This window comes from Delphinus delphis, chromosome 7, assembly GCF_949987515.2.
Source record: "Delphinus delphis chromosome 7, mDelDel1.2, whole genome shotgun sequence".
NCBI classification, from domain to species: Eukaryota; Metazoa; Chordata; class Mammalia; order Artiodactyla; family Delphinidae; genus Delphinus; species Delphinus delphis.
In genome coordinates, this window is record NC_082689.1 from 76,619,690 (window position 1) to 76,646,995 (window position 27,306).

At 36.3% G+C, this 27,306-nt stretch overlaps 1 protein-coding gene across 4 annotated transcripts in view; it reads right to left on the bottom strand.

Moving 5' to 3' along the window:
* The window catches only part of GALNT13 (polypeptide N-acetylgalactosaminyltransferase 13), a 557,828-nt gene that overhangs the window by 478,247 nt on the left and 52,275 nt on the right, over positions 1-27,306 (bottom strand). For 3 of the 4 annotated variants that reach the window (XM_060016781.1, XM_060016780.1, XM_060016782.1), the window contains exon 3: positions 14,008-14,253. In XM_060016781.1, the coding sequence (XP_059872764.1) occupies positions 14,008-14,149 (142 nt within the window). In that variant the 5' untranslated portion in view covers positions 14,150-14,253. Of the gene's footprint in view, positions 1-14,007; positions 14,518-27,306 lie in introns of those variants that run through there. The other variant, XM_060016784.1, reaches the window with a different exon arrangement.

A 27,306-nucleotide genomic window follows, 5' to 3' on the forward strand; every position in this document is an offset into this window, starting at 1 on the left:
CTTTGTCTAGTTCCAGAGAGTGGAGGCTACTCTCCGTTGTGGTGCCCAGGTTTCTCATTGCGGTGGCTTCTCTTGTTGCGAAGCATGGGCTTTAGGGCATGCTGGCTTCAGTAGCTGTGGCACGTGGGCTTAGTTGCTCCACAGCATGTGGGATCTCCCTGCACCAGGGATTGAACCCATGTCCCCTGCATTGGCAGGCAGATTCTTAACCACTGCTCCACCAGGGAAGTCCTAAGGGATTTTTAATAATAACAATATTTGTAAAGTATTTTTATTTAAAGGAATAAGATTTTGTTTTGAGAACTATTAACTTCAGGTAAATTAGGGGTCTTTTGCACTAATTTCTTTTTGTAGAGTTTTGTATGATTCCTAAAGCATTTTTTTAGTGCATCTATTTAATCCTCAAAAGATGGAGGAAGTGAGATTCTGTTTGGATAAGGCTTCTAGTTAAGGCCAGAGCCATGATAAAGTCCAGATCTTCCAACCACAGGACGGGTGTTCTTGCCACTATACTATTTTATATCCAATATCCCCACTCATTATACCAACAAAATAGAATCAGTGAGACAGACCTATAAGAAAACTCATGTGAAAGTACTTCCAAAAAGTATGAAACAAAACAGATTAAGGATACTGGTTCTAGTAATGCCAAATATAATTTTTAGATGAATATTCTAACACATTTCCACAGCCTGATGCTATTTAGAAATATGGTGAGATTCAATGATAACACAATACTTTCCATTCATTTATCATGAAAAAAAATCATAAAGTTTAGATACAGAGAAGAGTAGGTCTGCTCCAAGCCTCTCATTTTATAGATCAAGGCACAGTGCTACAGGGAGAGGGAGATACCCTAAAAGTAGCAAAGCCGAGATTAGAACTATAATGTACTCATTTTCCTGACTACTGCAGTTTACAACTTGTCAAGTGTTTCATCAGATAATATAAAGCTAAATAATTAAAACAGTTTAACTCTGGAATACGATTTAAAATCATATCACTTTTAGTCATATGGAAAGGAATCAATGGAATCAAATAAATAGATCATATAAAGACCTTGCTAGATACAAAGATTTTCTACATGCCAATTTTAACATTACAAATCAGTAATGAGAGGAAAGACATCACAAGTAATTATTGAAAAAAATACACCCTCATTATTACACAAAAATAAAATACATACAGATCAAATCATTCAATGTGAAAAAAATTAAAAACAGAAAAACTCAAAGAATTTGTGAAGACAAGAACCTCTCAGTTTAGTCCTGAACAGGTCTTTCCTCCAATTACAGCCCAAAGTTTTATATTTATCTTCCTTTCCCTATGGAGTTTACTGGTACCACCAAATGTGTCATAGTTAGAAGCAGAATTTTACCAACACCCAGATTCTGTAATTGCTTAATATATTCTACAATGTCTAATATATCACATCTTTTAAGCCTTCGTCCGTTTATCTTTACATTTCAAAACTCTGAACATGAGGACAGCATATATTTAAGTTCAGTATTTAATAGTAAAATTTTAATGTAAATACAATAAAACATAAAAATGTAAGTACAATAAAACATAAAAATGATTTTTAAAATTGTGATTAGAAAGTACTCTAATTAGCAAATGTGTTTTAAATTAAATTACAAATAACATGGTGAGATAAGTATTCTCATATATTGATAATGAGATGTGAATATTAGTGGCCTTTCCAGGAAGTCATTAAAAATGTCTATCAAGAAACTTTTAAAAATATGTACACCTTTAAAAAATAAATCCCATAACCAAGAATATAGCCTAAGAATATAATCAGCAATATGTTTAAAACTGTTTAAAAACAACTTCCTAAAAATGTTCATAACATTATTTAGTGGTAAAAAAATTAGGAGCAATACACATGAAAATTAATGAAAGGTAGTTAATTATGGAAGTTATGATAAATACATATGATAAAATATTACCCATTAAAACTATGTTTTGAAAGCTATTTCATGCAGGACAAAATGCTCATGCTATATTGATCAAAAAAAGTTTAAATATTAAATTTTATTTTAGTATGTGGAAATTTCTGGATGGCATTCCACATTATTTTTCTTCTCTTTATTTGTATTTTATATTTTACTACAATAATTATTTATTAATTTTATTATCAGAGAAATAAATAGTACTTTTTTATGTTAATATAATAGATTAGATTTTTCATTTGCCTTCAAGTTAAAATATCTAAAGAAGATTTGGTTAGTAACAGTTGGATACTTTTCAAGTTATATAACAAATTTTACATCAATTCTGTATAATATGCAATGAATTCTAGAAAATAAACTCAAATATTTATAACTAAGTCATACATATAAGCAATAGAAAAACTTATAGATGCATACTGAGAAATATTACAATGAAGTGTTGTTCTTATTTCTAAAATCCATTCCTTTCCTATCTTCAAGGAACAAATGTTTCTGGAATAGCTGAGTTTTTATTTTGGAAAAATATAACCTTGACTCTCTTCACATCATACACAGAAATTAACTCAAATCTTATAAACTACAACCATAAATCTTCTAGAAGAAATACAGAGTGGCCTCGGCGTAGGCAGAGATTTCTTAAATAGGATACCAAAAGAACAACAAAAGAAGAAAAAAAGATACACTGGACTTCATCAAGATAAAAAATCTCTGCTCTTTGAAAGATACCTTTTAAAAAATTTTAAAAGGCAAGCCATAAACAACCCAATTACAAAATAGCCCAAAGAACCTGACAAACACTTCATAAAAGAAAACTGGCCCCCCAAAAAATGAAAAAAAAATCAATATCACTAGTTATCATGACACACAAATTAAAACCACCATGATATATCATTACAAACTCACAAAAATGGTTCAAATTACAAACACTGACTAGGAAGTGTTGGCTAGGATGTGAGTAACTAAATCTCTCCTATGTTGCTGATGGGAATAGCAAAGTCTAACAACTTGGGAAAACAGACTGGCAGTATCTTACAAAATTAAAATACATTTAGCATATGACTGAGCACTACCACTCCTTGATATTTACCCAAGAGTTGTAAAAACATATGTCCACATATGTAAACAAAGATTTGTGTACAAATGTAGCAACTTTATTCATAACAGCCATGGAAAGAATGTAAATGTCCATCAACAGGTGAAAGGATAAACAAATTGTAATATATACATACAACAGAATACTGCTCAGCAATAGAACCTCTGATACACTCAACACCATAGATTAATCTCAAAACCCATATGCTGAGCAAAAATAACCAGACACACAAGAATTCATAGTCATCGTCAGATTTTCTAGAATAGGCAAAACTAACAAATAGTCACAAAAGACCTATCAGTGGTTGTCTGGGGCTAGAGTGGAGGGATTTCCTGCTTGGGATGTGTGGGAACATTTTAGGGGTGTCATCCTTGTGAGGTTGAACCCTGGGATTCACTTGTCAAACTCATCAAATTGCACACTTAAAAGGGAGCATTATGTTATACCTCAATAAAATTTATTTTAAAATAATATTTCTTACCTAGCTACTATCCTCAATCATTCCCAAAGTTATATTGACATTGAACCTTACTTATTGACTAACCATGGGTCCTGTTCTACAGCTCCATCACTTTATTCTCGGTAATTTTCCTTTTTTATTGGATTTTTTTCACTTTTAAACCTGTCCAGTATTACTTTCTTTTATTCATTTTCCATCATCTCCATTTTCCCATCTTCTTTTTACAGATGAATAAAATCTACCACACACTTACATCTTTTTCAATATTCCTCAGTCGAACTTTCATAAATGTTCCTCTGGGTCTTCTATGTATTAGTTCATTCCACACATCCTACCTGATCTGCCTGCTCTGCTCCATCAGAGCTCTCTTCAATGACAGCACTACCATGTGTCAATATGCAGTGTTCTTAGACACCCTGCATCACAGTGACTGTGTATAACAGTGCAATGCAAGACACATTCTGAAGGAAAAAAAGAGAGTCCCTTGGCTATACATTTGCCAGCTGGGGCTGTAAATCAAACTACATAAGCCAATAAAAAGTAAAAGAAAAGGTTTGGACTATGTGTGTAAACAGTAACAACAACAAAAATATGTTTGCCATGATAATTGAGTTATTTCAAGTTGCTTAATCATCCACCTATACCGGATACTCTATTATCATGAGAACACTCAGAAAGTGCCACGCTGCTTGTGCATTCATTCAACAATTATTAATTGAGCACCCAGGATGAGTAGCTGTCTCTGCTGCAACACAGCCCTTTAGTGACCATGATTTCCAGTGGGCAGAGATAAAATTTGTCCATTTCCATTTTACTGGTGGACTATTTGGTAATACGTTTTGTCCTCCATTCTCTGCTCAGTCTACTCTAGTCTTTATGGAATTGACAATTAGATCTTGTCCTCAAAAGGCAGATGTTGGCTTATTGATGTTTTTTCTCTTTATTTCATATATTCTCACCCCTCCTGACAGCACAGCATTGATATGCTGACATTTTATTCATACAATTCTGAATTCCTTTCTCCCCCTCTAAACGTGAAAATAAGAGTGATTCTTTATTTTTCTAACCCCAGCTCTGACAAAATCAAGCACTCAAATGTTTGTTGAATGGATTGTCTCATTTTACTTCATACTAAATAAGTAAAGATTTTGAATAGTTACTTTTTTATACACTATCTAAACTTGATTTTACGAAACAGAAAACTTTCTTGTTCTACCAGTTAATTTACAGAGCAAAGAATTTAAATGAATTAATATTCCATTTAGTTACCATCTAATTCAAGTGGTTTTAATTAATAAATAAAACTTGAGCATCTGAGTCTCTATCTGAATAAAGATAAAAATGTATTAGTGCTACTCTCTTGCATATTTAATAAACAGCACTGCATTACCCTTCCAAACTTTATCTGACAATAAACACATCTTTTCTTTTCCAGAAACCTTCAATGGTTCCCCATTTCCTAAAGAACAAAGTTAAAAATTCATTTCCCCAGTACTCAAAGTCCTTTAAAATCTGTCTTTATCCTAACTTTTAACCTAAAATCTAGAAATCCCCTTTGAGTCTGACTCTGCCCCAATCAACCGATTCACTGATTTCTTACATCCTCATTTTGGGAAAGCCAATAGCTTTCCTCTGATAATTTATTCCCTCCTGGTACTTGCTTCCTCCCAGTTTTCCAATGTCCACATAATTTATGTATGTCAGGGCCTCTCACAGCAGTTTACTTGGTATCTCTCTTATAGCAGCCACCACTTTCTATCTTGTAATGTACATGTCACGTCTCCAGTAGACTGTATGATTCCTGAAGACAGATGTTCTATTTGATTAAACTTTGGATATTTCATATTACCTAGCCCAGTACCATTGAATAAATGGATGCAAAAATTGTATCAATCATTTTTATTAAAGTTTTGGGGAAAAACAGTGCTTCCCTACTGTTCAGAACTTTTAATCATTCTTTGTAAGACTTCAGAGGCTTGGCCCCAAAGGAAACTGCTGAGGAAAATTGCAACCTAAATTAATTAGTATACTGTAGAAACTCAATAAATGTAAAATTGCTAAAGTCTGAAAGCCTACCTTTCAGACAGGTAAGCCTGCCAGAGTACTATTCTCCTAATTAAATATGACATTTTTTTACCCAAGGTCGGTGGCCACCTCCTTCTTTGTCCTCCAGAAATATTCCTATATGCGTAAATATTTTATAAATACTATATAAATGTTATGATTATTTTGCCTTAAATTAGTCTAGGCACCTGAGTCAGGGACACGGCATAACACTGTGGTTCAAAGTGTGGGCTCAAAAGTCTGACAAACCAGGCTGTGAGCCCTTTCTTCCCTCTTCTTAGTTTTGAAACCTTGGGGAAGTTAATTAACCTTTTCAGATCTCAGTTTCTTATATGTAAATAAGAATAATAATAGTACCTACCCTCAATGCCACTGTGAGAACTAATCGAAACAGTGTATCTATAAAGCACTTGGCACAGTAAACCTCATAATTATTCATTATTACAATTTATTTTTCTTCCTGACATTGCTATGTCCATGTGGACTGGAGAAGGGCTCAGAGTGAATTGTAAATAAAACTATGAAAGGCAAAAGCAAAATCAAAAGTCAAAATTTTATAAAGTCTATTAACTTTTGAAAACTATTTATAAACTTGATCGAAAATTATCTGGGACATATATGCCTTTAATCCAAGGTGACTGTCCATATATCCCACTTTTTGTATGACTATAAATATTATCACCTGAAAGTTCCAGTGGTCATCATAATTTCTGTGGGGCAATTCCAATACTGACAGTGCATTTTAACCAATCACACTCTTCTACCCTCCCCCCAAAAGGTAAAGCCATATTTTTAAAAAACAAGAAAAATGTGGCATTAGGGTTCTTTTCCTTTTTAATTAATTAATTAATTAATGAATTAATTTAATGGCTGTGTTGGGTCTTCATTGCTGTGCATGGGCTTTCTCTAGTTGCGGTGTGCGGGGGCTACTCTTCATTGCGGTGCGTGGGCTTCTCATTGCAGTGGTTTCTCTTGTTGTGGAGCACAGGCTTTAGGCACGTGGGCTCCAGTAGTTGTGGCACGCAGGCTCAGTAGTTGTGGCTCGCGGGCTCTAGAGTGCAGGGTCAGTAACTGTGGTGCACGGGCTTATTTGCTCCGCGGCATGTGGGATCTTCACAGACAAGGGCTCAAACCCGTGTCCCCTGAGTTGGCAGGCGGATTCTTAACCACTGCACCACCAGGGAAGTCCCAAATGTGGTGTTAGTTTTAACACTTTAATTCACAAGTTTTCGGTTTCCTCTCACACCTAGTCACAGGAACTCTCCCCTGAAGCACTAAAGATTAATCAAACAAAATCAATAAACATTTACTGTTTAATAAATAAGTACATGGCTAGGCGTTAATGTTATGAGAAGATCATTTAGAAAGAAACAAAAGAGGGAATTCCCTGGCAGTCCAGTGATTAGGACTCTGCTCTTTCCCTGCCAGGGCCTAGGTTCGATCCCTGGCTGGGAAACTAAGATCCTGCAAGGCTACCTGTGTCCCCAGATTTATGAGAGGAAAGCAGGGAGTGTCCCAGGCAGGATCAAGGGAAACATGGAGGTATGGCATCGAGATTCCAGTCAACAATTCCACTCATCTTCTTGATTTCCCCCAATTCAGAGCAGCAGTGAAGAGGTCTTAAGGGATACAAGTGGATGAAAGTAACTTTGCAAAACCTTAAAATACCAGATAAGGTGATACTTACTGTTTTATAAATGATCTGAAACCAGAATGGTCCCTAGGAAATATTTTCCTGACTGGGATTTATACATCCTACTAGACAGGGAGTTTTGGCTGAGTCTCTCTAGTGTCTCTGAGAATGAAGACAATCCAGTCAATTCACATTTTCAGACTGTGTACTCCATACTGGTATTTGAATGAAAGCATGGCACTTAAACTCCAATGCAAACTGGCATTAAGTGATAACAAAGCCCTTTACTGAACTTGCATTGTAATACCCAACTCCTGTTCCATTGGTTGTTAAAATTCTGGCACTCCCTCTTAACCACACCGTGAAATCATAGGAGGTACTGGTCTCTGGATCCAGCTCCTGGCACAGCGCTACTCTAACCCTTACAATGTCCTACGTTATAAGAGCACCAGAAGCATCTTTTGTTCTAATGTTTGGTCCATGACCCTGGTTCCTGACACGGAGCTCCTACATCCCTTGGAATTTCCTGGGATTAGAGCATCTAATAGGAGCATCTTTTGTTTTAATGAGGTGACTCTGGGTGGGCTCCTGGATAGCTCCTGGATGGGGCTGGTCACCAGAAAGACCAAGCCATGATTAGATGCTTGGAATATTCAGCTCTACCTCCCATCCTCCAGGAATGGGAGAAGGGCTGGAGACTGACTTGGCAATCGATCATATCTATATGATGAAACCTCCATAAAAATCCCAAAAGTATAGGGTTCAGAGAATTTTTGGGTTGGTCAACACATCTACATGACAGGAGGGTCATATCCCCAACTCCATGGGCACAGAAGCTCCTGTACTTGTGACCTTTCTGGACCTCAACCTATGTAACTCTTCATCTGGTTGTTCACACATATCCTTTATTATATCCTTTATAATAAACTGGTAAATGTAAATAAATGTTACCCTGAGTTCCGTGAGGCATTCTGGCAAATTATCAAACTCAAGAAGTGTTCAAGGAAGCGCCAAGTTATAGCAGGTTGATCAGAAGTACTGGTGACAACCTGGGACCGGCGATCCGTGTATGAAGTGGGGGCATCCTTGTGGGACTGAGCCCTTAACTTCTGGGGTCTGATGCTTACTCCAGATAGGCAGTGTCAGAATTGTAGGACACTCAGCTGACGTCGCAGAGAATTGCTTGGTGTGGGGGAAAAGTCCACACATCTGGTGTTAGAAGTATTGCGTGTGTGAGTAAAAGAGAAACACAGAAGTGATTCCCCATATGCTCGCTCTGCCTCAGTTTCCTTATATGTAAAAGAAGAAGAATGTCTACTTCACATATTTTTTGTGAAAATTAAGTTAACATGTGTAAATAATTTAGAGCAATCATAGCTTATAATTATTTTTGTTATCATTGGCTAATGTACTTATCTTTGTCTATATACAAGCAACAACTCTTTCTTAGATATTCCTCTCCCTCCCCTTTTCTTGAAGGTAAATTTTATTTCATTTCCCAAGTATGTGTAATATGTTCAAGATTCAAGATCAGTTAAAGAAGTGCAGGTTCCTTCCCTTCTCGAATATCATAACTTTAGATCCCTTTTGTCTTCTGTGATGATGAGAAGGCTCTTCTGGGGTTTCTAAGCAGACCTCTCCCCATGTCACTTCCACATCACCAGTTCTCATAGCAGACTACACATTGTCTATGGACTGACCAAAAGCCAGATACGAAAATAGTTCATTTTCCATAGTTTTATTGAAAAAAATAGCTAGAAACATAATTCTTCATTTGGAGATGAGCGTGACTTAAAACCATGACTCATATCCATTTTGTTTTACAGATGGTGACTGAGGCCCAGAGAGACAAATTAACTTGCCTGAGGACGTGCGGCCCTGGGTGGAGGTGGTGGAGGAGGACTCATTATGCATGGTGCTCATGCAGACTGGCCACATGACCTCAGATTTCCCCAAAGCGTTTGTGGTGCACTGCAGCAACACCGGTCTTTTTAAATACCTGTTCTCTCAAATAGCTATTCTAACTCTTCCAACTTGGGAGCAGCACCACTTAGTACTCCATACCAGTTAGGAGTTAGAAATATCCTTCGGTGCAGGCTTTCCTGGTTGCGCAGTGGTTGAGAGTCCGCCTGCATCAGTCCGGGAAGATCCCACATGCCACGGAGCAGCTGGGCCCGTGAGCCATGGCCGCTGAGCCTGCGCGTCCGGAGCCCGTGCTCCGCAACGGGAGAGGCCACAGCAGTGAGAGGCCCGCGTACCGCAAAAAAAAAAAAAAAAATATCCTTCGGTGCATTTTAGCTCTAAGTGGCCCCAGAGTGGCATAAAAGAGTTAATATGCTCCCCTGACAAGAACTTATGTTACCCAAAAGCAATCCTCTAGAAAATAGGAAAAGGAAAAGGATTCATGGGTCTGTATCTAATATTGGAACAAGTCTTTGTGCTCCCATGAAAGTCCCTAAAATAATCATTTTTTACAGCATCGTTCAATAATTGATGTGCGAAATGATAATGCTGACTCAGAAGGAAAGATTTAATTATATCCCATATACTCCATTTAATAAGGAAGAGAAGAATGTAATCCGTTTTAGAAAGAATAATGATGGCTTTTAAGTTTGATACTTAGAGTTTAATAATGTAGTCAACTTCCTACTGAACAGTTCCATTCAGTTGCCCAACATGTGTCTCAAACTCAACATGTCCAAAATAAACTCAATATCCACCCTCAAAACGTCTCCTCCTCCATCTCCGCTCTCAGGAAACTGGATCAAATAATGCCCTGCAAGAAACCTGAGATCTGTCCTCGGCACTTCCATCTCCTCCACCCGCCAGAGCCAGTCAAGCAAGCTCCCAATATCTCAAATACCTCTTCATTATACCCACTTCTCTCACAACTCACTGGCACTGCTCTGCTCTAAGCAGCCCTCACCTCCCACACAGAATTCACGAAAGGCTACCACAACTTCCTACCCTGCCTCCGTGAAGAGATGGCTCTTCCCCAATCTAGTCTCCACATGTGATCTCTCCACAACACAGAGGTGATCATGTCTGCTGTCTTTTAAACCTCTTCAGTGGCTTCCCATTTTTTTCAAATCCATTCAGTGGCTCTTATTCACTCGCTTAGTTATCTGTATTATGTAACAGATACATCAAACCCACATCCAAAACAAACCTAGGACCCTAGTAACGCTCCACATTACTGTTGCCCCCTGCACATGACAAACGACATCCTAAATCCTATGTTCATAATTAGCTTTATTGCTTCATAAAAAGTCTTGTCATATCTCTGTAGAGTCCTAAAGCGTATATTTTAAATTTTTAGTTAGTTTTAGCTTTTCAAATTGTACCATGCCATATATCATCTCTGAAAGATATCAATAAACTTCTGTACTTACTATTGTATCATGAGGATTAATTCATACTGGTACAGGTTGCTGTAGTTCATTCATTTGACTAAAATATACTATTCTCTTTCATTTTATATCACTATTCATACATCAGCTTTTCCTTTGACTGACCTATGGATTATTTTCAGCTTTCATTTTTATGAACAGTAGCACTATGAAATATTTGTTTATATGGAAAAACTTATATCACTAGGAGTGCTGAGTCATCCATGAATTTTTTAGATTTCAGAGATGATGCCAAACCGTTATCTGAAGTTACTATAAAAATGTGGAGGTGCATCACCTCTAACAACTGGTATTATCAGCCTTTTTAATTTTTGCCAATTGAATGAATATAAATACATCATTATAGTCTTGGTCTGCATTTCCCTCATCACAATTAATGTTAAATATTTTTTCATAAGGTTCTTTTTTTGTTTTGTTATATTTGTTTCCTTTTCCAAGGAGTATCTATTCATGTTTATTGCCCATTTTTTCCTGTTGGCCTATGTGGGCTTCTCATACTAATAACGGGAGTTATTTATATATACCTGACAATAACCTCTCAGTTACATGTTCTTTGAACATCTTCTACAGTTTGTAACTTCCCTTTTTACCTTTTCTAAGGTATATTTAAGTGAATCAACTTTCTCAATTTTAATATAGTCAAATTTATCAATATTTTCTTTTATGGTCAATGATTTTGTATAGTGTTTTAGAATTGTTCCTTAATTCATGGTCTTATAAATGCCTATTTTTTTTCTGCTAAAAGTTAAGTTTTCTTGTGACATTAATATTTCCAAAGTATATCTTGGTTTATGACATGAGTTAAGCATCCAGCTTCATCTGTTTTCCACCCAGATTACCATTTTATTTTCAGCTATATTTATTGAAAGAGCTCTTCTTTCCCACATTGATCTGTAGTGCTTCCTCAGTCATATACTGAATGGTCCAAACTTGTGTGTGTGTACTTCTAGGGTCTCTATTCTGTTGCACTGTGCAGTTTGTCTACCCTTTGTGCCAATTACTACAGTCTTGATCACCAAGGTTTTGTTAAGGAATTTGCCAAAAGTCACACAACTAATTCAAGGTGGAGGAGGTGAGGGTCAGGCCGGTCAACAAAGCTGGGCTTTTAACTGTGGGGTAATCTTGTTATACCACCTATGAAGCCAGAGGTCCTGATGCTTGGGATTTTTTTCTTTGACCATTACTAGACTATGTTCTTCTTTTTTTTTAAATTGAGATATAATTCACATGCAACTTTGTTAAGTTTAAGATGCACAACTTGTTAACTTGAGAGGCACTTAACAAATAATTGATGATTTGGTGAATGAATGAACATATCTCAAAAATTAATTCAGAGTGTATGCTAATATTGGGTATTTACAAGTTGTTTAAAATTTAGAACTAGAAGGGATCTTAGAAAAGCCCTAGTCCAAGCCCTTTGTTTTAATAATGGAGACACAAAGGTCTGGAAAGATCAAATTTTTTGTCAAAAAAGCCTGTTTTTAACATATCTAGAACATGAAAATTTCAGTCAAGTGCACTTTGCACAACATCACCTACCTGTAAATAAAATATTATTTGAAATACATGGCACAAATTCCTAAATAAAGTAATATTCTGAAATAATAAGTAACAGTAGAAGATGAAATTAAAAACCATAAAGCCTAATTTTCATTTTTTCAAGACAAATATTACTGTATAACATTAAATAAGTCTTAAAAATAAAGAGAGTATTGTTTAATTTTACATTTTAAGTACATGGAAAAATTACTATTTTTGCCTTGCATCATTAAATTTTACTTTTTGAGATTTGAAACTTAGCATTAAATCAGCAAAACTGCTTTTTTGGTACTTCCAGAAAAGGCTGTCATAGTTTTGCTGAATCAGATTATAACATTTTTTGTGACCAATCTAGAAGTCTCCATTCAACAAATGACAAAGTGAACATTCTAAACTGATGTGATCCATCAAAACACATTTCCACTTTCAGCCAAGCAGCAGCTCAACTGGTTCTAACAAAAAACCAAAAAAGGCTGATTTATTCTGGGATCCTAACCAAAGATCAGCAAATTAATCCCCATATTCAATTATCGAAAACTCATGGACTCATAAAGTTCTCCTCTTTGAATAATTCTAATTAAAGGCATAAAAAATGTATATAAACTACCTATATGGGTCTAGGTTCTGTCAGTTCCAAAGTACTTTCTCTCAATTCTTTGTATTAGTCAAAAAATGTAGTGAGAGAATTAGACTCATTTTGAAAAGAGGAAGATAATCAGAATTTCTCCAATTGGACCAGAGAATTATTGCAAAGCAAACTAAAGATGTCCAACAAACTCTTTCAACAAAAATTAATTTTTGGAAATGCTTTTCTCTGTTTCCCTAAACTTCACACAACTGATAATATCAATGAAATTCATTTTATTAGCATAGTTTGATTAATAAATAACCTCAAAAATATCTGTAACATTAAAAGCAGATTACATTCATTAAATAAATGCAAATCTCAAGTCAGTAATTTAGATTCACTTTTCCAAAAGGTACAAACATATCAACAGGAACTCAAAGTTTACCTTTTGTCATGTTTATAAAGAAACATTTTGCTAAGTAGAGAATTAATGTAAACTAGATTTTTTTTTAATGTTTAATTCAATGAGAATAAAACTAATTTCAAGCATGCTTAAGTACTTTAGAAGCACTCATTTACTAGGAATATTTTAGAAGTAAATTAATAGGTATTTAAGTCAACAGAAAGCATAGGAAAATTACTTGGAATAACTTCAGGAAATGAATCTCTATGACTTTACTTAATAAATCACCATTTATATAAATTATTATGTTTCTTTAGCATTCACTCTTATCTAGTCATTGAAACTGGTTCCTAAATAGGGAATATTGAGTTAAAGTGACTTTATAATACACTTGAAATTATCTTTTGCCTTTAACATAGGGCAACAACCTGGTAGCCCACAGGTTAAATCTGGCCACCAACATGTGTTTTGTTAAAAATACATTGTGCCTTTTTTTTTTTTATTGCTTTTGGAAGTTTTAAGGGCTGTCATGTGTAGTCTCATTTTGCTACAATCCTCACCATCTCACTGTAGTAGTTTTCCTCTTTTATGTTATGTGCTTGGACTCTAAAGGCTTATACTTCTGGAAGCCAAAATTTAAAATTCTGTCCAATTTGAATGTTCACTACAGTCACAAAACATTGGAATTATTAGAATTAGAAGGTACCTTAGAGGTTAGCTAACTCATTTCTTCTGACAAGATACCTGAGGCCAAGAAACATAAAGTAGCTTTCCCATGGTTAAATGTACATTAATAGTTCTGCCCAAATGCTTTCATGTTTTGTCATGAGTCACCACCATTTTCATCGCTATGAAAGAAACATTTGCTTCATAAGCACTTACCCCTCAGGGCAGGTAGCAGGGACCTCTCCTTCTTGTCATCACATTTGTTACATTCACTGAAGTACAGGAGTAAGAAGACATCAACAAGAACCCACATCAGTGAAGTGGCTAGAACCACCTTGCAGTAAACAAACCTCCTCATGTCTTTCCTTGATTTCTAGTTAACACAGAGATCGAAGACAGATACAACTGTGATAAATCCAAGCCACAGGGGTGAACTCCAGGATAAAAGCAGGATGCACCCCACTGTATTAAAAAAAAAAAGAAGAAAAATTAATTATTGAAAAGTTTATTTTGCATAAATGTGATATAACATGAAATATATGACTTATTTAATGCTCCCATATATATCGGCACTTGGCCTTCAAGTTCAGAATTAAAAGCCCAAATAAATGAAAGTTTTGTAAGTAAGCCAGGTGGCTAAAATTCTAACAGCTAATCCTAGATCTGCCACTACTCTGCTGGGCCCTTGACAACTACTTGATTTCTTCAAGTTGTATTGCCTTTTTCTTAAAGTCCTTTCATGGTATTCTGTAAAGCACCAGGTTGTAAAATAGTGCAATTCTAAATTTACTGGGATTCAGCACTTTTAAGGAGCCAATACTGCTGAACTAGAAATCATCCTGGACTACTATCTATTGCAGTGGCTAAGAGCTGGACTTTATGCATAGATAGGCCTGGGCCTATTTACTTCCTATGTAGGGGAGACTTTCTAAGCCTCAGTTTTCTCATCTATAAAATGAAAATAATAATGTCAAACTTAAAGATTTGCTATGAGGACCAAATACGATAACACTTGTAAACTGTCCTACAGAACACATAGTTATTAATGTTAAGATATAAAACAAACACACACACAAAATTCTCAGATTCTCAAAAAGGGCAATTACATGGAATAAGTCACCAGTTATTTAGACTTAAAAAGCCCATCTGCTCTGCATAGAAAGTATCCACTACAAATGTGCATTTGAGAATGGGCAGTACACATTCAAAGAAATTATCAGAGAATAATTTCAGAGGATAATACATTAATATAAAGTGACTTAAAATAACCAGAGCAAGGATTCTAAAGGCATAACAAAGACATGTGTGCAATTATTGAGAGATATTCAATACCATACACATATTTGTTTTATTTACACTACATAGAACAATAACTACCTGGTTAATTCATTTCTATCTCTACAGTAACTATATCAAAATAAAAGTCTCGTATAATTTGATACATTAAAATAATAGAAACTGGAGTATATATTTATTGATGTGAATAAGATAAGTAACAGTTTTGACAGATATTTGAGGAGAACAGCTATTAAATACAAAGATACTTGGACTATTTCACAAACACTTGTCTCAAAATAAAAACATCAAAGTACAATTTGCTGAGGCAGAAGTTCTTTAAATTAATGGCAGCTGACTTTGCATCATAAAGCAACACAAATGCTGTTGCCTGTTACAAATCTAACCAGACTAGTAACAAAGTTTACATGAAGCGACAATTTAAAGAATTATTATAACAAAGACTCTACTTTCAATATCTACATAAAATTTACATTTATTCAACATATATTTAAAACAGAAAGATACAAAATGTACAAATCTAAGGAATGCATGATATTTGAGGTTTATTTGTTATTTTTCTTGAAAAAATGGTATACTAATTATTTTATTTCGTTTCAACTTCATTTTTCTGTAAAAATTATAACTAAACACTGGAATTCAACCTCTAAACCTGACGACAAGGGAAGGATTCCCATATATATATTTCCTGTTACTTTATGTATATTTCACTGAATATGATATTTGAAACAATTCAAGCTATTAAATTTTCTGTCTTTTTTTGGTCCTAAGATGGAACAGGCGCCTTCAGTTTGTTGTAGAAAAAAGTCCTATGGAAATGCATATATAACACTGATGGTAACTAGATGGCCATTCCCAGATTTAGAAGGAATACCTTAAAATAAAATATCCTATAATAAAAATCTATATATTATATAAGATCTATATATTACAGGCTCTTTTTATCATAAAGATCTATAATAAAAGACATAAAAAGAACCATCCCTGGCTCTGAGTTTAGGTAGGCATTTTGCCTTTCTATGCTTCATTTTCTTTACTTATATTTCCTTCCCCATCCATCTCACAAAATTGTAAGGCTTAAGCAAAATAAAGAATGAGAACATTTTTTAAAAGAAATATAAAGAATATTATTATAATAGAAAACCTGAAATCACTTAATATTAAAATGTCTAAGATAAGTCATTTCTTAATAAGAGCCTAACAGTAGAGGTTATTGAGAATTTAATTTAAACTTTAGCCATAATAGAAAGTGAAAATCACATCTTATTGCCACTTCAAGCATCATTCAAATTATTCTAATTTCATACCCTGGTACATCTATATGTCAAGATATTAACATTGAGAAAACTCTGACTTTACTATTTTATGTGATAAAACTAAGCTGCTGTATACATTTTTGTTTATTTATGAAACAATCTTTCCTTATATATTTCAAGTTTTTAATTCTATCTACTGTGAAAACACCTCTACCTAAACATATTAAATTTTATCATTCTTTATCTGCTGGTACTTGTAAAATAGTAATCTCGTACACTGTTTCAATACTCTTCTTCATAAGAACGAAACTGATTGAGCAGAAGGATGGTACAATATACAAAGTAACACTAACCAACATAAGCACAGTTGGTGGCCCAGGTTTATTTAAGAGAATCAGCATCTGTATTATGTTTTTATTCCAGTAAGTCCCTATTTATTTGCAAACACTACTCTGTTCCTCAAGCCAAATCCAAGTTCTGCAATATCTCTGGCTTGCCAAATCAATGTGGAGCATGACTAACTTTGCATAAACTACAGGCTCTTCTATCCAAAAATACGACCCCTTTTCTAATCGTTTCAAAATCTTTTGAGCACAGTTATTCCCCTCTTTAAAAATATATCTCTAGATAAGAAAACGTCAGGAGTTAGAAAGCTATCAAGTGCCATCTTTTTATTTTTTTAATTAATTAATTTATTTTTATTTATTTTTGGCTGCGTTGGGTCTTCGTTGCTGCGCGTGGGCTTCCTCTAGTTGCAGTGAGCGGGGGCTACTCTTCATTGCGGTGCGCGGGCTTTTCATTGCAGTGGCTTCTCTTGTTGCAGAGCACATGCTCTAGGCACTCAGGCTTCAGTAGTTGTGGCATGTGGGCTCAGTAATTGTGGCTCGCGGGCTCAGTAGCTGTGGCTCGCGGAATCTAGAGCGCAGGCTCAGTAGTTGTGGTGCACGGGCTTAGTTGCTCTGCGGCATGTGGAATCTTCCCGGACAAGGGCTCAAACCCGTGTCCCCTGCATTGGCAGGCGGATTCTTAACCATTGCACCACCAGGGAAGTCCTCAAGTGCCATCTTGCTAGTCATATTGCCTTTCCTTTTCTTCTTGCCCACTAGATAATGGTGTTAGCCAGAAATTCTGAGAGATTACAGAATTTTTGTTTGAAAATATACACCATTTTTGGGCTTCCCTGGTGGCGCAGTGGTTGAGAGTCCGCCTGCCGATGCAGGGGACGCGGGTTCGTGCCCCGGTCCGGGAAGATCCCACATGCCGTGGAGCGGCTGGGCCCGTGAGCCATGGCCGCTGAGCCTGCGCGTCCGGAGCCTGTGCTCCACAACGGGAGAGGCCACGACAGTGAGAGGTCCGCGTACCGCAAACAAACAAAAAAAATACACCATTTTTACTATTCTATAAAAAATTGTATTTCAAATATAAAAAAATAAGATGTAAGTAAAGCTTAGGAGTTTGGTAACTATGTTTTTAAAATAAGAAAGAAATTTTTGTTTTTAATTAGGAAGTTATCACTTACCCGGGGAATCTACTCTAGTTGCTTTCAGACATATTTTTATCTGTAGCCAAATATTTTCTTTTGTAGAAAACTGCATAATAGGTGCAAATTTATTAAGTCTGTTTTATGAGGCTATACTTGAGGCTGCCAAAGGATGAAGCTCATGGAAGAGTGCGGGCAGTACTTCCAGAACTTTCAGGGACCCAACGCACTTTAAATGTTTTAAATAGCTAGGCAGGAGCTTCTGAGAGCTGATGACTGAACAATTATGCAGTTTGGTTTAAGGACTGATAAATCTAGTGAGTAAGCTTTGAAAAAATACCATGAATTAGTTACAGGTCTTATTGACAGAAAGTCTGATCTTCACATGAATGAAGATTTAAAATTCAGTTGGGCAGAGGAATCTATCTGCAGCCTAAACCAGGGTCCACCATAAAAACCACTGTAAACCGTAAAACCCATGCCACAAGGAAAGATACACTAAGAGACAAAGAAGCAGTCAATGATAATGTTAAATGAATGCCTCATGTGGAAAGATGGTGGAAAAGAAGAAAAAAAATACTTCACTTGCATTTAAACTAAGGAAATTTCAAATATTCATAAATTTGACTATTAGGATGAAACCAAGCATAAAACCTACGACTATATATTGCAGAGTTACAATGCCATGATCTGAATCGGGGTTCCCACACTCACTAATTGTAAGGCTTAATTCAAGTTTCTTAGATATTCTATGCCTCCATTTTTCTATTCACAAAATATGAACAGTAGACGCTACCTCATAAGACTCTGAGTATCTGATGAATTAATACACATAAAGCTCTTATAACAGTGCCTGACACATAGGAGGAGTTCAATATACACTAGTTATTATTAGTAGCAATAGTAATACTATCACCATGAACAGCATAGAAAGAACAAGAAAAAAAGAATGAGAATTCTCTTCCCCAATCCTTCTAGAAGCAGTATATGTTCAGTGTGTATGTTTAGGGGGTCAGGAGACAAGATGAGCATCGCAAATATATTCAGTATTTAAAGTATATTTATATTAAATTGAAAATGTATTTAACGTTAAATATATTCAATATTTGAGCATTACAAATATATTTTATATTTAATTATGAGAAATATATTTAACAGATGTAGTTGCTGATGGAGTATGGGTTACACAGGATTTTACAATTGTCAAAACTCATTGAACTGTACACTTAAGATCTGTGCATTTCACTCTATGTAAATTACAGCTCATTTTCTTAAGGCAAAACCAAAATGTTAATGTACCTATTATATGATTCCCTGATTTAATGACATTTTGATTAACTAAAGAAATTATAGTCCAATTGCATCAGATAAGAGTGCTTCTACTTATGACCTTTCTGATCTCATTTCTTACCAAGTGACCAGTCCGTTTTCCCTGCCCACTGATATGGTCAGAGCTCCCTGCTCTTACTTCCTTCAAATCTTAGGTTCTAGCACACGGAGTGCCTTCCTACCAACCTGTATAAAAGAGCACACAACTTAATCACTCTATATTTCCTTGGCTCACTTTATTTTTCTCTTGGTACCTATTCACAACCTCCCAGCATATTAAAAAAATGTTTTTTGTAATTTGTTTATTATTTGTCCCTTTTTCTTAAATAGTAAGCTGTATGAGAACAAGGTTTCATATCTCTTACATATGCCCTCTCTCACTTCAATATATTTAAATTTTAAAACTCCAGCAGTGTTTTATGTGCAGAATTGTACTCCTCCCTCCCCGCAGAAGATTCATATGTGAAGTCTTAACCCCCAGTATTTTAGAATGTTACTTTGGGGATAGATCCTTTAAAGAGGTAATTAAGTAAAAATTAGGTCATACAAATGGGCTCTCGTCCAATACGACTGGTATCTATCTAAGAAGAGGTTATTAGGACACAGACACACATAGAGGAAAGGCCATGTGAAGACAGAGAAGGTGGTCGTCTACACACAACACAGAGAGGCTTCAGAATGAAACCAACTCTACTGACACATTGATTTTGGACTTCTAAAATCTGCGAGAAAATTAATTTCTGTTGTTTAAGTCACCCAGTCTGTCATACTTTGTTATGGCAGCCTTAGCAAACCAATACACTGGTTAAATTTAACTTTCCCCTACACCACTCCTACATGCAAACAGATGAACATGACTAGAAAGAAGCCCCAAAAATATGCTGCCTGTTCTCACTTTAAATCTATGAATTCACACTGGACTTGCAGTGCCTGGCAGCCATCCTGCAATAGTTCTAGTCAAATCAATCTCCATCCCTCAGATAACATTTGCACCTTGTTTGCCTTCAGACTGCCATCTCCAAACTATTTCCTGTCAGCTCATCACTACATGTATTCATTTAGCAGAGAAGATATAAACAATCAGAAGAGAATTTTGCATACTGCCACGTGGAGTGTATCAACTTGCTGGTTCCTATTACTGCCACCCCTAAATCTGCAAGTCCAAGTGTGACAATGGAGGAACTATCCTTTTAGGAGTACAGCACCCTCTGCTCCCACACATTCACGAATTTTACTGATGCACTTTTCTCTTTTGCACCAGTTTTTCTTCTCGAATGAGTCATTTCTATCAATACAAAGATGCTATATGGAAAATCATCTTAAACCAAGTTGACCCCACCCACATTCCTCTTCAGCGATCCTTCCTGCTCTCTGCTCACCTGTAATACAAAATTCTGCAAAGAATTATGTATAATCACTGTCTACACATCCCATATCCTTATCCTCCCATTCTCTTTTAAACTCAACAGGCTTAAGCTCCTTCCACTGTATGGAAAACATATTGGATACAGTCATGGCCAGGTCCAATTGTCAATTCTCAATATCTTATAAAACTCCTAGGCAGGATTTGACGTAAATTAGCCAAAATACTTTGTACTCTTTTCTGGCAACTCTTTTCTTTCACATCCCCTATTTGATCTTACAGCAAATTCTGTTGGCTCTACCTTCAGATTTAACACACTTCTCACCAATTCCACTGCTGCCATTCTAAACCAAGCCACCATCACCAACTTGACATATTGTTTCAACTTTTTTTTTAAACATCTTTATTGAGATATAATTCACATACTATTAAATTCACCCATTTGGTGTACAATGCAATGGCTTGTAGTATAGTCACAGAGTTGTGCATCCATTACCACAATCAATTTTAGAACACTTGCATTACCTTGAAAGAAAGCAACTCCCCTTTGCTATAACCCTTCAACCCTCCCATTGCCCCTAGCTCTAAGTTACCACTAATTGAGTTTCTGTCTCTATAGATTTGCCCATTCTGAACACTTCATATAAATGAAGTCATACAATATGTGGTCCTTTGTGACTGTCTTCTTCAGTTAGCATAATGTTTTCAAGACTTTATCCATGTTGTAGGATATACCAGTACTTTATTTCTTTTTCTTGACAAATAATATTTCATTGTATGGATATACCACATTTTATTTATCCATGTAGCAGTTGATCCCCATTTGTGTTGTTCCCACTTTTTGGCTATCATGAATAATTTGGTGATGAACATTCATGCACAAGTTTTTATACAGACATATGTATTTGTTTCTCAAGTATATACATAGGAGTGGGATCACTCAATTATTTTCTTAAATACACCCCCATAGAAATCTATTCTCCACACAGAAGGCGGTCTGATCATGCTAAAACTTAAGTTTGATCAGATCTCTTCTATGTTCTGATCATTATTGACAAATGGCTTTTTTGTCACATTTAAAGTAAATTCCAAATCCCTAACTTCGCTGTAACACAAACAAATCTGCACCTTGACTGCCTTTCAGATTTCATCTTCTAACTCTCTCTCCTTTACTTAATGCACTCCAGAATCTTTGTGCTTGAAGTACCCTCTAGAACGCTGTTCGCCTAAGTAATTCAATGGCACAACCCTTCACCCTTTATTCAGATCTCTGCTCAAACATCCCCAGAGTCTTCTTTTCTGGGCCAACTTATCTGAGATAATGCCCTTCCACCATCTATGCAATATACTTATGTGGTTTATTCGGAATACGTATCACTAGTACTTGTTAATTTATTTATTGCCTCCTTCCGCCCCATGGAATTATGTCTGTTATTCTCTGTGCTATCCTTAAGACACCAAAAACATTTTCTGGCACAAAATAGGTGCTTGATAAACACCTGTTAAATGAATGAATGCAAGAAGGACCGAGAAGTAAAAGGTCTGGTAAAAATGTGGGGAAAATTAAACAAACCTTGGCAATCATAATAATGAAAACTGAAAACATTAAACATTCATTTGGTTGAGCTGTGGGTGAATGGTGTTCTAAACTGAAAATAACTTGTTCACCAGCATAAAGCTGCTCTCTTGCTTCATGCCCTCTGATACCTCTGGTCCCCTCTACCCTGACTTCAACTGCTTTAAGACAAAAATATGATTAAGGGTGAAGGTGAGGCAGGTTGTCACCAGAGCAGACTGAAGTTCCTATGCACCTGTATAAATATGGTTCAGAGGTTAAGGGGGGATGGTGGGAGTAGAATTTCCACCTACACCTCTGTTTGAGTATGGCTCTGTTTAGTACAGGCACCTAAGTCATCATCTTACCCAGTCTCAGGTTACACTGTTGCTGTTCTCGTCCAATCAGCCACCTCTGGCAACAGTACTGTGGCCCATGAAACTAAACTGGGTCGGTTTTCTGATTTCCAGACCGCCTACAGTCTGACAATGCTGTGTCTTTTGTTGCAAAGGCCACTCAATGATGGAGTAATAGGAAAGGTATTAGATTTTCCATAAACACTACCAAAGTTTTTGCTGAATGTTGGAATGACCTCCTCAGAAACTGACTGAAAAAGATATCTGACCAAACTTCTAATCAACTCCTGGTCCACCCACCTGAGCAGGACAGTGGCTTACTAAGTTTGGCCTTCCCAAAAGAAAGTTCATCTTCTCTTGGCCACCTACTGATTAATGATCAGGATGAAATGGGTGGGGAATTTTATAAAATTATTTTTGAAAATATGGATTCCACCCCGTCCATTCCTGAACATGGTGCATTTTTCTCTCCCCAACAACAACCTCAGGTCAGTCCGGTTGGCATACCTCTAACAGGCAGTGCAGCCACAAAGAGGCCTGGAGCATTAAAACTTAATTCTGACTCCACCACGTGGATTCTTGTGTTGGACTGACATGGTCCTAGACCATGAGGATAATAAGTTCTTTGTTGTGTACACTGCTAATGGAATCCAACTACAAGGGACAATGTGAGCCAACATAGGTGGTATCTGTAAGTTTTGTAAAAATGCCCTTGTCCCACTCATATTTAACCCTTCCATATGAAAGGTCTGGGTCACAGTAAAAGATGTTGTAAAAAGAGAGATGATGTTATATTTATTAGGCTAGGACACACAAAATGTCATGGCTATGGAGGGAGCTTAACAACCCTGATATCTGAGGAGAAAACAAATTGTATCCGAAGAGGTGGAGGGAAGCGGTGGGTGAGGGGCGGTCAATTCATACTCTCTTTGTCTCCCCAACATTAGAGCCTGGCAATATAACCACATGGCCTGCCCGAGTGAAGCAGCTTCTGCAGCTGGCAGTCTGAACTACTATCTCTTTGTCACCTCATCCCTATGCTATAAAACCGAAACACTCATGTGGGCATGACCAGACCTGAACTACTAGCCTGCTGTGCCTGATGCCCTCAATGGCAGCTACCAAAAAAGAGACCCTTTCTCTGCTTCCCCCGATGTCTGAGCAGCTTTGGGTTATGCTCTATATGGCCATCCAGGCTATAAATAAGTCTTCAGTGACATGGCACATGCTTAACCGTATCAATATAATGGTAATCCAAATCAAGTTTACCAGCAAATATTGAACTAGAGTGACCCGTGTCCCTTTGGACTTTATGTTTGGATCTGGGGCAGAATGGCCTATGGACTGTCTTGCCACTGGGGACTGAGGTACTTGATTGCCTACTGTAATGACAACCAAGGATCAGCAAATCGGGCTAAATTCTCTTGCACTAGTCCCCTGGATAATAAGGTGGCCTTAGGCTACATCTGGGCTGCATAAAATAAGACCTACTGATACCCTCTGAGACTTCTTTACAGAGATTGAGTCCAGGACCCTGGGAGACATGATTGAAGTCAAAACTGCAGGTTTGCCTAATCCTGCTGTTTTAAGTTTTGCTCATAATAACCTTAAGTAAATACAGTATGAGAAAAATTGAATGGAATCGTTCCCAGCCTCTATCAGATTAATCAAGATGTTCAATGGAATGGCAGGCTCATGTGAAAATTCACCAGAAGCCAAAATGATGGAGGACCCAAAGGTAGCTATTGTTGGGAGACTCTCCTCCTTAGGGTCTCTCACACTCCTACACTTCTCGCTGTGTGTGCCTATATGCAGGGCCCCAAACACTCTTCACACAGGCCGTTTCTCAGGGCTGTGTTTACAGTGATCAACTTAAAGAATGAGGTGAGGTCTTTCTCTGGGACAAAGAGCAACCTTTTACTGCTTTCTATAAAATGGTGGATTCCCTATGGCTATTGTTCTTTTGCTGAAATGCAGCCTATCGTGTGTGCAGACATCCACTGGTGCAGTCCACACTACCTCTGTGGGATCTGGGAGGCAAGGGGAGCTGACACAAACATGTTGAAACTTAAGCTACTTGCTGTGCCGTGACTAAAAACGTCCTTTGCCCTGACACAGGAGTCTATTCTGCCAACGTCCATGAAACAGTAACAATCTAACTTATTAGTGTTTAATTAAGTACAATCAAATTCCAGACCCTTCATAGACCTGAAATCATCACACACAGAAAAATCAAGAAGTGTGTATATGTGTTGCGTGGATTTTCATACATATAGAAATTTTTCTAAAAGGATACACCCGCTAAACTTGATAATCTCTAGGAGGAGAATTGATTTATAGTCTTCTGTAGTTCTGAATTTTTAATAAAAGCATGTATTATTTCCAGAATAAAACTACTACTTTAATTATAAAAAGTAATGTACGCCTTTCATTTATCCTACAGACAAAACTGAGTATCTACACAGATGCCAACATCTATGCCAGGCACTAAAGATAAAACAGATGAAAAGATGCAATCTCTGCCTTCCTGTTTAGGATCCAGTAGGGGAGATAGACAAGAGCATCAGAGTAGGGATAAGAAAAGAGGTAAGCAAAACATTTGGAGTGATTCCAAGATGTGGAACTCTTTTCAACAGATAGTTATAATGTGTAATTATTAATGTTAAGAGAATACAGCAACAGAATAATTGGGCATAGAGAGAGTGAAAGAAAGCTGAAGCTTTATAGAGAATGTGAATATGGCAGACATCATTTTTCAAGGCAGTTTTTTACACCCTGGTCTTTTCAGTCACGCTTGGGTATAGCGATATCCATTCTATGAAGATACTGTGAATGTCAAAGCCTAAAATATATGTTAATGAGACTCTACAAGCAATAGATTCTCATTAAAACATAATGAAATTAAGTCTTCATTAAAAAAAAGCTTGTAAAAAGCAATACATGACCCTCAAAAAATGATGAAATTAAATGCTGTAAAAACTGTATCAACCTAAAAACTGCTCATCTTTCATTTGTTTAAGGTATTTAATAACTGCTCAGTATTCATTTTATAACATGACATACCAGTGGTTTAAGCTTGTTCATTAATAGTTGCCAAGAGAGGCAAACAGAAATCCAAAGTGTTCAACTGGATATAAAACCCAGAGATTTAAGACAACAGTAGAGCATTTAGACAGTTCCCAGTAGACTTTCACCAGCAAGCTGGCCATCTTCTGCCATAAATCACATGATTAAAAAGAAAATAAATGAGTCCACTGAGACATTAAACCATTAGAAAATCTTAACCTCAGTTTCCTACTTCCTAGCTGGCCTTAAGGATTTTGAATTCTTCATGACAAAAGATGTAAGGAATGAATTACAAGTGTTCCTTCATTGAAATAGTCAGGGTAATGTGGCTATTTCTAGTCTAGATATTCTTTTCAAAACAGGGGTGTTTATTTGTAGAAAATAATGAATAATATTAAAATAGCTTGTAAAATTATATCACAGCCACTCTGTTTCAACAAGCAATTAGTGCGAGATAAAAAGAGAATGAAGTATCATCAAACAAAAGCCCAGAACTCTAGGGCACGAAAGGATCCCAGCAGCACAAAGGAAAGGATGCTGAAGGGACCTGGTTACAGAAAACTCCAAAAGTTAAATAGACTAAATAAAGCTGCTTTCTGATATTCCATCCTAAAATTACACAAATGTAAATAAAATTTTAGTTGTCGGCTTGAATATTTTAATTTAGTAAAATTTTTACCATAATTGATACGTGAGAGAAATGCACACCTTTCTTAAAAGTAATTTTAAAATTATTAACAAGTAAAATATTCAGCTTCTTCCACTCAAAAGAAGCAAAAATCAAAACCACAAAACACTTTATTAAAGCCACTATATCCTTACTTATTAGTCTGATTTGCAGCTTCAGTTTTCTCGGGGTTTTTTCTGCAACCTTCCTGGTGAAGTTATGAACCATAAATTAAGTGCCATAAAAGACAGGCAATTAGAGGAAAGAAGTCAATAAAGAGCTAAAAATCAGGATATTGAATAATTAGCCCCCAATTAATGAAAAGTTAAGTGAAATTATTATATCCCCCAAGAATTAACATTCGTATTCTTATTAACAGAGCAACATTGTTATAGAAAATTGCTAAAAACTGTAACTTGTTAATCAATATAAAGCAATCTAATATAACGAAGTATGTAATCCAATAATAGAAAACACAGAAATATTATAAAGTAAGGATATTTGCCAAAAATACCTGAGAAAGAGAAAAATGTGCCTCTTTACAAAATTTAAAAATTGAGCAGAGATTACCATGATATATAAGCACATGAAAAGCAAGCAGAAAACAAGGCTACATTTACCCTGTCATCTGGGGAAACTATTAATTCATTTAATTAGGGATTATGCCAATTAAAAAACTGTAAATTAAATACTGTTTTTCAGAAAATTATATTTTCTCGAAGATGGGATAAAATGGGTCCTTACAGGTAGAAATGTAAATTGGTAAAAACTTTTTTGGGGAGAAATGTGGTTTATTAAAAATAAAAATGACTTTTGACCTGCTTTCTTAAAAATAATCCTAAATTTCTCCACTGCAAAACTCTCTTGTTAAAACCCCATACTAAAGAAAAGGCTTCATGGACAATGCTATGACAGCATTATTTATAAAAAGAGTACATAGGTATACAGTTATGATAAATTATAACAAATAGAGAGACCCAAAGGATTGTCAAAAATTATTCACAGGGCTTCCTTGGTGGCGCAGTGGTTGAGAGTTCGCCGGCCGATGCAGGCGACACGGGTTCGTGCCCCGGTCTGGGAAGATCCCACATGCCGCGGAGCGGCTGGGCCTGTGAGCCATGGCCGCTGAGCCTGCGCGTCCAGAGCC